The 15577-nt window shown below is 43.3% G+C and overlaps 1 protein-coding gene across 1 annotated transcript in view; it reads right to left on the bottom strand.

Annotated features, from left to right (window-relative positions):
* The window catches only part of samd4a (sterile alpha motif domain containing 4A), a 48589-nt gene that overhangs the window by 12502 nt on the left and 20510 nt on the right, over positions 1-15577 (bottom strand). The window contains exons 3-6 of the mRNA XM_070828087.1: positions 8372-8968; positions 3281-3568; positions 1059-1168; positions 242-328 (exon numbers count right to left, since the gene is read on the bottom strand). Coding sequence (XP_070684188.1) covers positions 242-328; positions 1059-1168; positions 3281-3568; positions 8372-8968 — 1082 coding nt within the window. The remainder of the gene's footprint in view (positions 1-241; positions 329-1058; positions 1169-3280; positions 3569-8371; positions 8969-15577) is intronic.

The raw sequence follows: 15577 nt of genomic DNA, 5'->3' as shown, positions 1-15577 counted from the left end.
AGGTGTTCCCTTAGCTGCCATCTCAGATACATAACACCCGGTTAGAAGGCCCGCCCCTCTCGCTCTCTCTCACAAACACACAGGAATAGAGAGGTGGTGCCCACTGGGATTACAATCCCAGTCACTGATGACAAAGACCTCCAAATTCAAATAACTTTCAGGTAGAAGTAGAAGCTTTATGGGAGCGTTTGCACTGTGAAGATGAGGAAGAAAAGGAGCTGCGGTGCAGAGTCGCTCTGACCTTTTCCAGGCTGCGAAGGAGGTTCTGCCTCTCTTTGAGCTTCAGGATGCTGATAACGATCTTGTGTCTTGCTCCTTTAGTGACCTTCTGTTGGAAGAGAAGAGCTTTGTGTCAGACATCCCTTTTCTCAAAACACTGGTCCAAAAGACTGATACCTATTTTTTGGGGGGATAAACAGATGTGCAGAATGCAAACACAGGGTGTGATGCTCCTCTGAGGCTGATGTTTTTTTTTTTTGATGAGGCCGTTACCAGTAAACTGCGTCTATTGTCACGCAGGACGCCTCTTTGTCCTTCAGTTGGAGCTCAGCACGTCTCAGTGCAGCTCTGCATTATGTTGGGGTCAGACAGAGGAAGAGTCAGCAGCACCTGGAGGAAGCGTACAGCTTCCCGGTGAGCTGCGTTAATTTTAGCTGCATCCTCCTTTTCAGAATAGACTCCTGGACGTCTTTAAGCAGCAACCGCTAAATTCTTACAGTGTCATTCATTCCAACGTTATTGACTTTTGAACTTTTCAACTTGACATGGCTAAACTTTTATTGATTAAAACTGGTCATATCATTAAGAGATTTAATATTATTCTAATATACACCAGAACTACAAGCTCAACTGCTCATTAGTTGATTATCATCATCTGAGCTGGTGCATTAGAATAAATGTGTTTGACTATGTTGACTGAATCAATTTAAAACCAGTGGAATAGAAACCATACTGTAACAAAGATTTCCACATTAATACAAATAAAACGGCAACTAACTCTGACGGTGTGTGCGTGATTGTGTGTGTGATTGTGTGTGTGTGTGTGTGTGTGTGTGGACCTGTGCCTCCAGCTGGTCTTCAGTCAGTGACATCATCTCATCGTAAGTCATCGTGGAGAAGAGAGCGGCGTACTTATGGAGACGGAGACTCTTGAGCCACGCAGGAACATCTGTAGGACACACACAGACACACACACACACACACACACACACACACACACACACAGATACAGACACACACAGACACACACCCACACACACAGACACACACCCACACACACACAGACACAGACACAGACACACACAGACACACACACACACACACACACACACACACAGACACAGACACAGACACACACACAGACACAGACACAGACACAGACACACACAGACACACACACACACACACACACACACACACAGACACAGACACAGACACAGACACAGACACAGACACAGACACAGACACAGACAGGTTACAGTCCGTTTCGCTGCAGTTTTAAAGAAATTAAGATACATTTGAAAATTTCATGGGTCGTTTTCAATTCTTACATTCGTCACTGCTGCAGACGCCACATATATAATAAATACACATTACATGAAAAAACTAAATACATTATCAATAAAAGAAAAAAGTGGATCCCCAGATTAAATCCAGGTAAACACACGTTGGTCCCAATATATAATATAATACTCAATCACAACATTTAACAGAGATGCAAATAAAACATATAAAAACATTCACACACATGTTTTAGTAGAGTCGACAGACAAATACCAGAAGCGAAATAGTTTCAGTGCATTTGAAGAAGGATCAGCAGAAGGATCAGCTAACCAGATTCCCACTGATCACATGTTTGGTTGCTTACTGGAAACAAACTGGAAGTGCTTACAGAAGCTCGGCTCGGCCGTACTCCACGCTCAAACTGCTGAGCGTGTTTCGCTATTTGCTGAGACATCTTTGTCTTAATTTGCAGTTTAGACTGAAGCCAGTTTGGTTGTTTCTTTGCTTACAGGTTTATACCTGCAGTACGAGCAAAAAGCCGCTCTTGTGCAGCTCAGAAGGGAACAAACAAGCGCTTTGAATTCCCCTTTTGTTTTCTGTATTTACGTGTGTTTCATTCATTGATCTGCTGAAGAGTTGACTTGACTCGTCTGTGTAAGCTGAATAATGGATATTGCAATAAAGTTTAAAACCAAGTCTGTGATGAATTAAACAAATTATTTGGTCAAGAATGCTCACATACAGCTAAATCAAATGTCGAGATGTCAGTGCTCTGAATCAAGCACCGTCGCCCGACAAATGAACCCAACTGTAGCAACAGACGAGTGAAACATTGTCCTCTGAAGTGAAAGTGACAAATGATAGCTTGTTCTCTCTCTGGGCCGGTTCATGAGGAATGTTTGCATTGCATTCTTGTTTAGGAGGATGACAACATGAAAAATGTCTGTACACTAAAAAACACACTGTATGAGAGGCTGAACTCCAGAGCAGACAGCGATACCCTCAGAGTAAGGTCACCGGGGTCTCCTGACAAACTGCTCTGACTGGATCGACAACCTGCCAAAGCCTCTAGCCGAATGCCAGTGACGCACACGCAGCGGCCGGTCATATTAGGTTCTCCGCTGAACTGGTCTCACAGGGAAGCCGTGTCCAGGACAGGTCAGCTACGTTTAAATAAAACAACAATAAAGCCCCTCAGGTCCACTTCACAGTCCAGTTAACACTATAAACACTGGGGCTTCATACTAAATTTCAAAATATTCACAGTAAATAATGTGAATATTTATCTCTCCTAACACAGCGGTTCTCAACCTGGGGTCCTGGGACCCTCAGGGGGTCCTTGGGAGGGTTCCAGAGATGGAGATTACATCTCATCACATACGGGCCTGATGTGTATAAACTGGTTGGGAATCACTGCTGCATCCTGATCCACGGCTCTCCGGACCTGCACCGTCTGCCTCCATATCAGTTTTTATTTGAGAGTCAAATAATTCAAATGGTGCATCGAACATTTAAAAACAAGACCTCTACGTATTTTAGTGTAGCTTCAATGTTTGAATGCCTTGCACCAAGATTACATCATTGTTAAATTAACTGTAATAACTCGGCATAGTTACCAAAAACCTACTTTGTGACGGTATATTCGTACTGAGAAGTTGTGCTTTTCCGAGTATTGGTGACTTTCTCTGAGGATGTTTTCACATGCGATCTTGGGGAGACATGTTGCTTAGTAATACTGGAGCGTTCAGCTAACTGTACACTGGTCTTTCATACACACCCCTCATGCCGCTGCCCTCCTCGTGGAAGGAACTGCGATGCAGCCCTGAACCTCCTCCTAAACCAGCCTCCTCCAGATGCTCACTGCCTCCACTGCCTGAGGAGGCGATGCTGCTCTGGGGTGACAGAGGTGCGTGGTCTGGGGCTGGGCCTCTAGCGGTCCTCAAGTCCTCCTGGGACAGCCAGACGTGTCCCAGAGGCTGGTTACTGGGGCCGCTCATGGGAGGCGTGAGGGACACGGAGCGCTTCAGGGGGCTGTGCTGCTGGCTGCCACCTCCGCTTGTCAGGACTGCAAGACAACAGCGAGACTCGTCAGGTAGGCGCAGGCAGTGCTCGGCTAAGACTGTGTTCAAAAACACATCAAGTTACGTTTCTGTTCCTCAACATAATATTCGACTGATTACAGCAACACCAACGTAAAGATAGAGGCTCATAGAGGCTAATCATCAACTTAACTGACCGTTTAAAGAACCATAACAAACATTTTAGCACCAAACGTGATGCCATATATCACATTTGTTGTATAAAGTAAATTAAGTATAGTAAATCACGTAGAGAATGAATGTGAGTCTGACCCAGGGAGGGAGATTAACCACTCAACCACAGAATAAACAGCCATATCATACAGTGAAGCACTGGGTTTTTAGTGCCAGTTAATTAAATATTCATGTTGTCATTTATTCTGTGCTATCAAAGTAAATGTGTTTGTTTTAAAGCTTCATTAACTCTCATTTTCACTAAATGTTTTCTTACTGTGTAGAATTACTCCTCTTCTAACTATGTCTGTCTTTCAGAGAGCAGTGCAGAAGCTCATTTGGTGCTTTGCATATTGTAACTGCACAATTTCTTATCCAACACTTGCATTAGATATAAATTAGAGCTATACTTTAAAAACTAGCTCGGATGTAAAACTGTGAGCCAGTATTTGTTTGTGAGATAACTAGAGACAGCTGGAGGGAGGGAAGCTGCATCTGCCGGGCAGGGAACACACTAACCTCTCCTGATGTCTAATTTGTATGCGACTGCTGACATCTAGACTTGAATCAACTATATTTCTCTGGATTTTGATATTCTTCAATCTGTCACTTCTGCAAAATGTCCGTCAGCATCTTTGTGGAGTTTTCACTTAAAGGATATCTGCTGTATTTTTAAACCTGGGCCCTACTTTTACATATTTTAGGTTTGAAATGGCTGCTAGGAACAAAACATTTTGGAATCAGTCCAGTACATTGCCTCAGCTTGCAGCCACCAGACTCCATTGATAAAAACAGTACTTAAAACTTAACCTCGCAGGACAATAGAGTTTCCGGTCAACTGCTGCCTTGATCTGTTAGTTTCTTGGAGTTTTAAAGAGTTAGTTTGGTGTTTTGACATGTTAGTTTGGATCCAAAGTGAGAAAAACTAGACCAGCAACTCCTGTGTTCTGCGAGGTAAAATTACCGTTTTTGTCAATGGAGTCTGGTGGCTTTGAACCGAGTGATAACAGCTTTCTGGATCCTTTCTGTAATGTTGTCAGACACTTAATGCAACAATCTGAGCCTGTCAGTGGCTAAAATCACTTTTAGAGGACAAACTTTGACAGGCAAAGTTGCCCCAGATGATTACATGACAGCCATTGTACCTTGTTGGTGGCTGCTAGTAGAGGCGATCTACTGGACCAATTCAAAATAATGTAAAGAAATACAGCCCAGGCTTAAGAATACCACAGATATCCTTTAAACAAAAAAGCAAATCAAAACTTGAATGTTTAATCTTCAAAACTAAGATTTTTACATCAGGTCTTCTCCATACTTGTATTCTCCTGTTTGTATACACTTGGTACAGATCTAAATTCTCTCATTGACTCACTTGTTGGTTAGGTGCCAAACAACACCTCCCAAAATGAAGTAGAAATATTGATGATCTACCTTTTCTTCTGTACCTATAACCATGAAATACATTCACTGCCAAGAAATGTGTCTCTATGATAAGCCTCTCTTCTATGTTTCTCCATCTTATTCCCTCTACTCCACCAATGTTTGAAGTCTGCTCCTCAGGATGAATTCATGATGGAGACCCACTGGGGTCAGACCAAGGCAACCGTTCCTGCTGAAATTCAGATGTTTTAAACCAAACCAACATCACTGATTTCTTTTTTCCTGCTGAAGGAGGCAAACTGAAGGAAAAAGGTGGAGAGCCAAAGAGCTTTTTGTGTCGCCGCTCTGACGGGGTAAGCTGCCACCAATACTCCAGCCTCTCTCCTCCTCCTCCTATATGCGGTCCTCTTACTGTTGGCGCTATGTATAGGACTTCATGGGCCCTGTTTAAAATAGGTGCCCAGCTAACATTACAAGTTCCAGTCCCTAAATATTAGCCATTTTCCCTAAATACAGTCTCCCACAAAGGCTGCCTTACAAGGGAAAGGACGGGTGGTATGTGCTTCTGTGGCTTGGACTGAGGCTGAGAGTATGGGTGGGGGGTGGGGGGGTGGACAGGATGTGGTATCAGCAGCACACAGGTTGATGTGGTTGGACAATTATACTCATCATGACGACCTGGTGAATGCAGCATGCAGAGAGGAACTGGGAGCAGAGTAAAGAGGAATCAAGTCAGTGCTGGATATCTATTAATCAATATGTTTGCTGTGTTCAATGCTCTGTGGTACATTTTGAAAGTATCGGATGCAAAAAGCATCAGCGATACATATTTTATTATCTTCCCCCGACTCTAAATACCACAAAATACTGACGCATCACTTCCAGTTTGCATTAGTTAAGAAGACAAAAAGTCCACCATCCCCGAGCTGGTAGTTTATCAGTTGTGAAACCCTGACGTCAAAAATACAAGAGGATCTTTCTTGGAGCAGCGAGCAGGGCTTTAAATGAGTCTTTATTTATAAACCCTCAGCTGTTTCTTTCATCTCCCAGAAAAAAAAAAGAAAGAAATAACACACACACACACACACACACACTCACTCACACAGGGCCCTTGCATTCTTGTCTGGAAATATCCTGCTCTGACCATAGTTATGTTCAATTTCAGCAGCCCTGCCCTCTCCGTGTGTTGTCTTCCACCTCGCTCAGCCTCTGTAGAGTTACTCTGTGGGCCGTTCGGAGCGCTGTCCGTCCGTCCAGAGTGTATTTGCTGTGTTGACTCCGTTTACTGGGTTCAGGGTGTGTTTGGTAAGTTTGGAGTGAGCTTTGTGTCTTACAGCGATCCCAAGTTATCGTGGACAAAATTTCTAAACTTTTCAAGGATCCACAATGAGATTTCCATGAAACGTTGAGGCGGTGACTCTGAATCAATACCAGAAACTATTACTGCACTTAAATAGGACACACCTCTTTATATTGGGAGTCACAGCACCAAATTACACAGGAGGTAATGTCACAAAGCACGAATGTTCAGTATAAAGAGGTGTGCCGGTATCTTTTATTAAAATATTCATGTAGAATGAATAAATTACACATTAGCAAATATATTATGCATTATTAAAATCAATTAATCATCAATTTGGCCTAATTCTTTATCATAAACTGACGTTTCCATGATGGTGGGAACCTGGTTTTGAAGAGAGCCTTTAACAGAATTATGATGAAACCAGCATTTGAACTGGGTCAAAGCTCCCATATTCTGCTCAAATTTCAAGTTCATACTACATATTTGGAAGTCCTACCAGAACATATTTACATGGTTTAATACTTAAAAACACATTATCTTGAATTTTTTAAAGACAGCGTCAGAAATCAATGCCCCCATGGCTGCTGCAGCTGTTTTCAGCCTGTCTGCACACTCAATTTTAGAGGAACAGATCTGCGTGTTCTCGCCTTTGACAGCTATGTTTGACCGAGCACTGGCGTTAGTGAGGGGAGAACAATGGTGGACAGCGACGGGGATTCAGGAGGCTTTCGGTGGGCGGAGACAGTCAACCTGCTGACGGCCTGGAGGAGGTCACATGTTCAGCAGATCACCTTATGGTATCATAAAGGCATAGAGGCAAATCTTTTCTGATTTCATCCAATACGTGCTGCCAAATGATATATACAGATGTTTGTGCTCAGTATTTAAGACTACTACCATCACTACTACTAATAATAATAATAAGAAGAACAACAATAACAATTCTTGTCCAAGCACAGCTGATTACAGAGACAAACCTTTGTTATACCTTTGCCATCTCACGTCTCAAGAAACAAGGTAATGGAAAAAGGAAAAAGAGTTTACAAAAGGATCAATTAACTCCTCGTGCAGAAGGTGACAGACTGTGAAGAAGAGAAAGGGAAATAAACCCTAATACGAATCAGTGAGAGGAGGATAAATGTTGATGGATTATCTTAAATCTGTGACTAAGGCATTTAAACTGTAGGCAGATTAGTGCAGTCAGCAATCAATCGTCACAAATCTGAGGCGCTCTGTGTTGCATCTGTGCACCTGCTTGGTCACACCTTAAACAGAATGACAGAAGAAGAAAGAATGACAATGGTAACAGACCCACTAACCCAGTTTAAGTTCTACTGGTTCCTTTTATGGCTCTTGTGATGAACTGATCTGATACAGAGGAGATCTGGACAAAATAAATGATAAATATGGGGGATGGATTATCTTTTTTTCCCAATTTTAGTTACAAATTTGGCCAGTTTAAGGATTAATTCCTGTCTTGAAGTTCATAACTTGCTCATATATATGTATAGTTTGAAAAGTTGTTGATATAATTTAAGTAATTCTTCTACTTTACATTATTGTATTCATATTATTGTCAAGTTTCTCAACCAAAGAATCAACAATTCACGCTGACGTTATGTGCAAACTGCTGTTAAAGCAACAAGTGATTAGAAATGTGCTAAACCTAAATAGTGCATCAGGAACAGTGTGTATTACCTCTAAAGGCAACATTACATCCCCCTCACCTCCCTTTCTCCTTTATTTTATTTCATTTGGTATATTGTTTTACTAATTTGCCTTAAATGTGTCTGTTTATTATTTTAAATCAAGCTCACACCTGTAACAAAAGTGATAATGCTCTAATTATTGTAAAAAAAACAACAACAAACAAAGAAAGAAAAGGTTAGAACACAGGACAAGACACGCGGAGGGCAGAGGAGGCTTCACTTACTCGTATTACCGCCTCCACCAGTTCCAACTGTGTTGATGGTTGCCGGCACAGAGGATGATGGGTAGAGAAGGAGGTGCCCGTTCTCACAGCCCTGCTGCTGCTGCTGATGCCAGCCTCCGCCCAGCCCCGAATCCCTGGAGCTCTGCCAGCCGTTGAGGCGGTCGTCCGAGCCGTAGCGCTGGTGGTGATGCAAGTAGAGGTTGCTTGATGAGGAGGTGTTAGTGGAGGATGAGGATCCTGATGAGGTGAGGGTGGATGGAGGCGTGGACTGGTGGTGGTGGTGGTGCGGCCCGGAGGGAGGAGGCCTCTCTAGAGAGTCTCCGCGGGCGGCGGCCCTCTCCTCCAGGTGGTTGAGCCAGAGTGCCAGGGCGGCGCGGTCCTCCATGGAGGTGGCGGGGTGGATGAGGGCGTAGGAGAGGAGCTGGCGAGACTCCTCCAGGTGATGGCCGTGCTCGATGGTGTGGGCCAGGATGCGCGGCAGCAGGCGCATGTACTCGCCCTTGGCTTCAACGTTGCCGGGTTTGAGCAGCGGGAGATGGGTGAGGACGAGAGAGATGACGCGCTCCTTAGACTCACCTTGCCACTGGCTGATCACCCCTGTAGGAGGAGACAAAACACAATAATCATTACAAACCAATCATTTCAACAGTTTGTCAAGCTTTTGGTTACAATAACACAAACAAACAAGGCAGCGGTTGTCCAGCAACTCCTGTGTTATGCCAGGTAAAAACACTGTTTTTGTCAATGGAGTCTGGTGGCTTTGAAGAGAACAATATAACAAAAGGATCTTTCATCTCTGTAGGGATCCTCTCTGTATTTTTGTAAGACACTAAGAACAATCTGAACCTGTCAGTGGCAAAAACAAACACTTTTAGTGGACAGACTGATGATTCGAGTTGCCCTAAAGGATTACGTCACAGCAAGTGCAGCCCATTCACAGCTCCTTGCTAAGCTGGCTGAACTACTGGACCAATTCCAAAACTTTTTGTACTCAGAATATATCAAATATGTGAAAAAAAAAAAAAAGCCAGCCACTTGTGGGTGACTCCGACTGGTCCGACTGAACCACAGTGACAAACCGAACGTCGTGGCAACAAAATCTAAAACTTCAGCAAATCAGAGAAGCCTGCTGCATGATATCCAAGGTGGTAGCAAAGGAGGATGTAATTGATAGACGGACAGATGGATTAGTGAACACATGTACGGTTAAAAATAGAGGACACCGAGATGATGCCAGGCCCGCTGCACTGTCATCCTTCTATTTTGCTCCTTTTCTAAACACAGCTCTGTGGGCTGCTGATGGTGGCTGTGCGGCTCTATACATAACCTGGAGGTCATGGAGCTCTATTGTTGTCCGAGTCAGTGGGCCGTTAGCAGCCCATTCCTATCGTTTTGGACCAGGGCTATAGATACCAGCTGGCCGGGGCAAACAGCTTTGGACGTCACGCAAATAGAGACAGGCCACAGACCGGCTTCACTTCCTGCTTGGGAGATGTGTCCGTGTGAATTTAACCCTAAGGATCTCGTCTCTAAATCTGACATATGAGGTGAAACTAGGAAATACATCTGCTGTCCAAAGATATCCCAATGTCACAGTGAGTGTACTTTGTGGTGATGTACAGCTCTCTCTGCCCCGTTGAGCAGACAGCTGCAGCTCTGAGCAGGCAGATGGACGACCGCAGACCTTCCAAACAGGGTTCACAGATTCATTTCATCCCATGAAAGATGACCACGGCCGGGGGATTAAATAATTCAGGCCTGAGCCCACTCACAGCATGGAACTGAGTTTTACACACGTTTACAATCGTACACGCAGCCCTGAGCCTCTCTTCTCCCTGGAAAATCAGCAGCATGTGTGCCACCTGGTAAACCACCAACACTGAGGCATTCGGGAGTGTTTTTACAATAATATACCACAAAAACCTGCAGATTTAGGCTTCATGCTTGGTTGTCTTCAGATCAAAATCACCTCTTTTCCCCAAAACACAACAAAAAACACCTGATCGTTAGATACCACAAATCCAGAAAACCGGACTAATAAAAAAATGACGAACAGAAATAACATCCTCAGCTTTTTTTTCTTTGCCCACTGATTTAAAGCCCACAGACATTTTATGGAAATGTAACATCCACTAAGATGAGGCTGGATGTGTCTTCCAAGGTGCTTTGTGGAGCAGCTTTTAGCTGCTACGCTGCCATTTTAAAAAGGTAGCCAAACCTCAAACACTTTTAAACTTAAAGACTTAAAACTTCACTTTTCATAGACGCCGCTTAGAGTTGAGTCTCTACAGCAAAAACTTTTACTTATTCTACTTTTTATCTCTTTAAAGAACACTGAATTGCTCAGCAGGCCTCCTACACTAGGAGTCACACAGAGCACAAGGAGAGAGGATATGGGGGGAGACTGGGGTAAAAACAAGTTTGAGAGGGAGGAGGAGAAAGTAAACGGACGGAGGGAGGGAGGGAGGGAGGTGTGCGAGGGGAGCCGGGGAGTTACTCCACTCTGCTCCAGGGATGATGTAATCCTTCATTCCTCTGAATGAGGCAAGCTTCGGTCCATCCGAGAACAGGAATTGTTCCATGATTAAAACCCGTCTATTTCCAAATGACTGGAAAACATTAAGATGTAACACAGAGACCCTGATAAATACTCCGAGGACGCCTACAGAAGCAGTGGGGCGCCGCCAGCTTTTAAACATCACCATTTTACTTCGGACTGTAAAACGTTTTAGGCGTTTTCTGATCTTCATTTGGTGTCAGACTCAAAAACCTCAGGCCTAATAGGACAAAACTTGACATTACTACACGTTTCCAGAGCATTTGTTGGAAGTAGACCTTTAAAACAGCTGTGTGACGTATTCAAAGTATTAATACCATACATGTGTCCTTCCTAATCAATGGAAAGAGTTTTATTTATTTAAGTATTAAATATTATATTGGCAAAACCCTAAAAAATAAAAATAAATACAACATTTTTCCGCTGTTACCATTTTACACTAAAGCAAGTTTATTAATCACAAGCCACATGTTTAATTAATTTGTTGTGACCAATCAGGACAGTTCTGTCTGCTACTTTCATAAAATATTAACATGTACTGTGGTTTACCGCAAACACATGCAGTCTAGACAGACGAGCCTGTTCACATCATGTCAGAGAAAACCTTCATGTAATCAAATGAATGAAAAGGGACTTGATGATCTATACAGACATATTTAATAACAGATTGCTCGAGCATCATCGGGCATTTCTAACAGTTTGTTTGCATTTTGTTGTTTAACGTTTTTTTTCTCTCTTTCATTTTATCTGTATTTTATCTTATTTTTCTTGTACAAACACCATGTAACCTTGTTGAGAAAGGTACAATACAAAGATAAAGATGTATGGATTCAGCATTAGAGAGTCAAAGTTGGAGAAGGTACAACTCGATTAAAAGTTGGAGAAAGAAAAGTGCCTTTTGTCTTTCCTGAATAATACTGTCTAAAAACTAAAAACAGCAGAGCGGCCGGGATGAAAAGGATGAAAAGTGAACACAGTCAGGAAGTCACTTCAGACTTATTAACGTTTTACTCAAAAGGTTAAAAAGGTGAAGGAGTCTGCCTCGGAGCAGTTTGCCTCACAGAGAGCAAACACGCAGCATCTCTCGCCGGGTCACGGCAGTCGCACCCAGCACAGGTCAAAGGTCAACAGCCAGGAGAAACACCAGGCTGCCTGTTACACAAACGGACCAGGTTTAACCCAGAAGGACAAACACCAGGACAGACGGAGCGATTGTGCAAGAGCGAAACCAGCCACCATTCTCATTCACACAATACAACGAGCCAAATTAAATTCAGAGTGGACAGGATGAGAAAGTTTTCCCGTGCGTGTCAGACTCTTTTCCTCCCTCCTCTGAGCCTTGAAGGGAAAGTGCTAACTCCATCCAACTGGAGTAAAAGGGAGGAGAGTAGTAGTTAAAGTGAGCTTACTACTCTGGAAACACTGTAACAGGGAGGCACCAACACCTCCTCAGAGCGTCACTGTGGACTTGTTTTGTTGAACCTCCGCCCTCTGCAGAGAGAAGCCTGATAACTAAAATCAGTACCGGTTGTATTTTCAACCGTGTGAAAAGAAATATGTTAGTGTGAAGTCAAAATGAAGCATGTGAGTGGCTCACACAATGTGACACGGCTGATAAAGAGTCTAACAGAGGCCGAGAGAGAGTCGATGTTAAATATTCAGTAAGACAAAAGGATGTTGAGCTTGATGTTGTTTATCCATGCCAGGCAGAGAGACAGGGGCATGCTGGGAACTGATGAATCACATCGGCATCATTGAGAAGAAACAGTGAAAAAGAAAGTCAGACATACGCAAACAGTTAAACCTCAGACAGAGAGAGTCATTTGTCCGGAGCTGACACAGCGTTTTCCTGCTGGTGAACTCTGTGCCGTCCTGCCCTGGCACTGCCCTCCGACGCCCTCCCTGGCACCGAGACAAGGGTGCCGCTTTCACCGCAGGATAATTCTTCCTCTGTCAACCCTCGCAGCAAACTGCCAACCTTTAGTCTGAGACCTGGACACTTTGCTCTCCGTTTCTGTTGTACTTTCCCCAACGCAGACAGACAGACAGACAGGCGGGACGGTCAGCGGGTCGCTGTGTGTTCACACACTACGAGAAACTCTGTCGATCTGATGCTATATTCTAACAGCAGATATGGAGGAAGCTCCACTGGAGGATAAGTCTGATACTGGCAGGAGCAAAATGTTTTGAAATTGGTTATTGGCTCAGATTGTTACTCTAAGTGTCTGACAACATTACAGAGAGGATCCCAACAGAGACGGACCTGGAAGACCACAAACAGCCGTTACATGGCTCTCTTCAAGGACACCAGACTCCATTGACAAAAACAGTGATTTTACCTTGCAGAACACAGGAGTCGCTGGTCTAGTTGGTGTTTAAAGAAGTTAGTTTGGATCCAAACCAGCTCTTTAAAACATCAAACAAACGAACCGATCAGGGCAGCGATAGACCAGTAACTCCCATCGCTGGGGAAAATACCAGCCCTGTTTGAACTGATGAATTAAGAAGGAAAAAAAAAAAAGTGCAATTCAGAGGTCTGGTGCTAGCATACAATACAAGGCTGTTTGAGTGAATTGAGTGAAGGGTGTGACTCATGTTTTCCTAAAATGCAGAACATCTTGCTCAGCAATATCTATCAATACCACACTGTCCACCCACATGTATGACATGCAGCTGGAAGCAACAAGTTCACTCTCGTTCTCTGCGGGCTGGTCGACCCCTTTCTGAAAAGCACTGACGCAAAAATTCAAGTATGAGCACACAAGTCAGTTCATGGGATTGTGGGTAATGGAGAAGAGAATTAAAGCCTTTCTTCATAAAAAAAAGATAAGATGTTTCACTGTGACAGAACATGTTACTGAACACATCCCTGGAAAACCCCAGAGTGACGAAACTGGTTCCACAAAATCAGCCTTTTATGAGACTTTTGGAAAGACCAAATAGTACAAATTCATCTAAATTCAACCTCATTACGTAGAGAGGATGGATGATAAAACTGTGCTGAAATATATGAATATGCAGTGAAATTAAATTGAATGAACAAGCTGACAAACTTAATATAAAGGTGTCAAACTGAGTGCAATTTATAAGCAGAAAACTCCAAAGAAAATGTGAAATAATTCAAATTTCTCAGATTTTTATGATTTGTGGTGATTTTTAGTTTCAGGATTCACATAGACCTTCTTATAAAACAAAAACCTCTTAAGTGCTGCTTTATTCTTCATTTCAGTCTTAAGACAGAAGTTAAGGTTTTCTTGTGTTTTTACTTTGTGCTTTAACTTTCTCCTTGTGTTTTTTCCTGAGAAAAAAAAACTGGGGAGAAAGAAAATAAAGAACTTTATTAACTTCAATCATTTTTAAGAACTTCCTAGTTTTTTCTTCTCAATCTTCTCAAGTGTTATCTTAATAAAATGTTTGTGAATCCTTCCTCCTCACCCAAGTTTTACCCCCAACACTCGACAAAACTAAACTAATAATTGGAGTAATTACTCTTTAGATGTTGGTATATGAGGAGACTCATTGGGTTTGACTGTGAGCCTGAGCCGCTTCACATCAGACTGTGATCACAAGACACAAGTGACAGTAGTGGAAACAATGTGATTGTTTGAGCTTATTGGTTACACTTTGGTTATGTACACACACACACACACACACACACACACTTGTGGAGATGGTTCGTTGGACACATGATTCCTGTGGTTCTAAATATAGACGGTCAACAGCACACAAAGCCACAACAAGGCAGCTACGACAGATAAGACCATGTGAGTGGTTAGCAAAGAGAGAGAGAGAGACAGACAGGGGGAGAGAGACAGACAGGGGGAGACAGGGGGAGTCGGAAACAGAGAGACAGAGAAAGAGAGCGAGAGAGACAGACAGGCAGGGGAGACAGAGAGACCGACAGGGGGAGAGAGACAGACAGAGAGAGAGAGGCAGGCAAGGGGGAGAGAGAGAGTGGGGGAGACAGAAAGAGAGAGAGAGACAGACAGGCATAGGGAGAGAGAGAGACAGGTGTAGGGGGAGAGAGACAGTCAGGAGAAGAGAGACTGCTGCTGCAGGTCGACATGCTCTGGTGTGACAGTCACATCGTTTCCTGAATTTATGAATTGTACCTTTTTCTTTTTACAGTAATGTCATTATTACTCTACAGGCTTTGGCAATGGTGTCTTTGTTACATCAATGCCAATAAAGAACGCTGGACTGAACTGAATTGGGGGAAGACAGAACTGCAAGACTACGTTTTCTTATATTAAACTATTTCTCACTTATGTGAATGTAGTTCAACAGCAAATCACACTCTTCTCTTCATTCACTTTGTTTCACACTTGCTTTGTCAGCGTAAACATCTGATTCCAGTGGCAATAAAGTACTTTTGAATTTAACTGAACTGTGAGAGGGAGTATCATAAATCTGTGTGTGTGTGTGTGTGTGTGTGTGTGTGTGTGTGTGTGTCCTCTAAACCTCTGTCCCGTCCTGTGCTGTGCTTCTCCTGTTAGCAAAACAAACACAAGGCTGCCTCACTTTGTCCCACGGCAGGAAACTAGCTATAGCAGTTGTTGATTCAACACCACGTCCGACACAGCGAGTTCCCTTTACACCAACCTGAGGACGGCAAATCTGAGCCGAGGGGGGAGAGAGGGAGAGAGAGA

This window comes from Pempheris klunzingeri, chromosome 1 (genome assembly GCF_042242105.1).
Source record: "Pempheris klunzingeri isolate RE-2024b chromosome 1, fPemKlu1.hap1, whole genome shotgun sequence".
NCBI classification, from domain to species: Eukaryota; Metazoa; Chordata; class Actinopteri; order Acropomatiformes; family Pempheridae; genus Pempheris; species Pempheris klunzingeri.
This window is presented reverse-complemented; position numbering and strand designations above follow the sequence as displayed.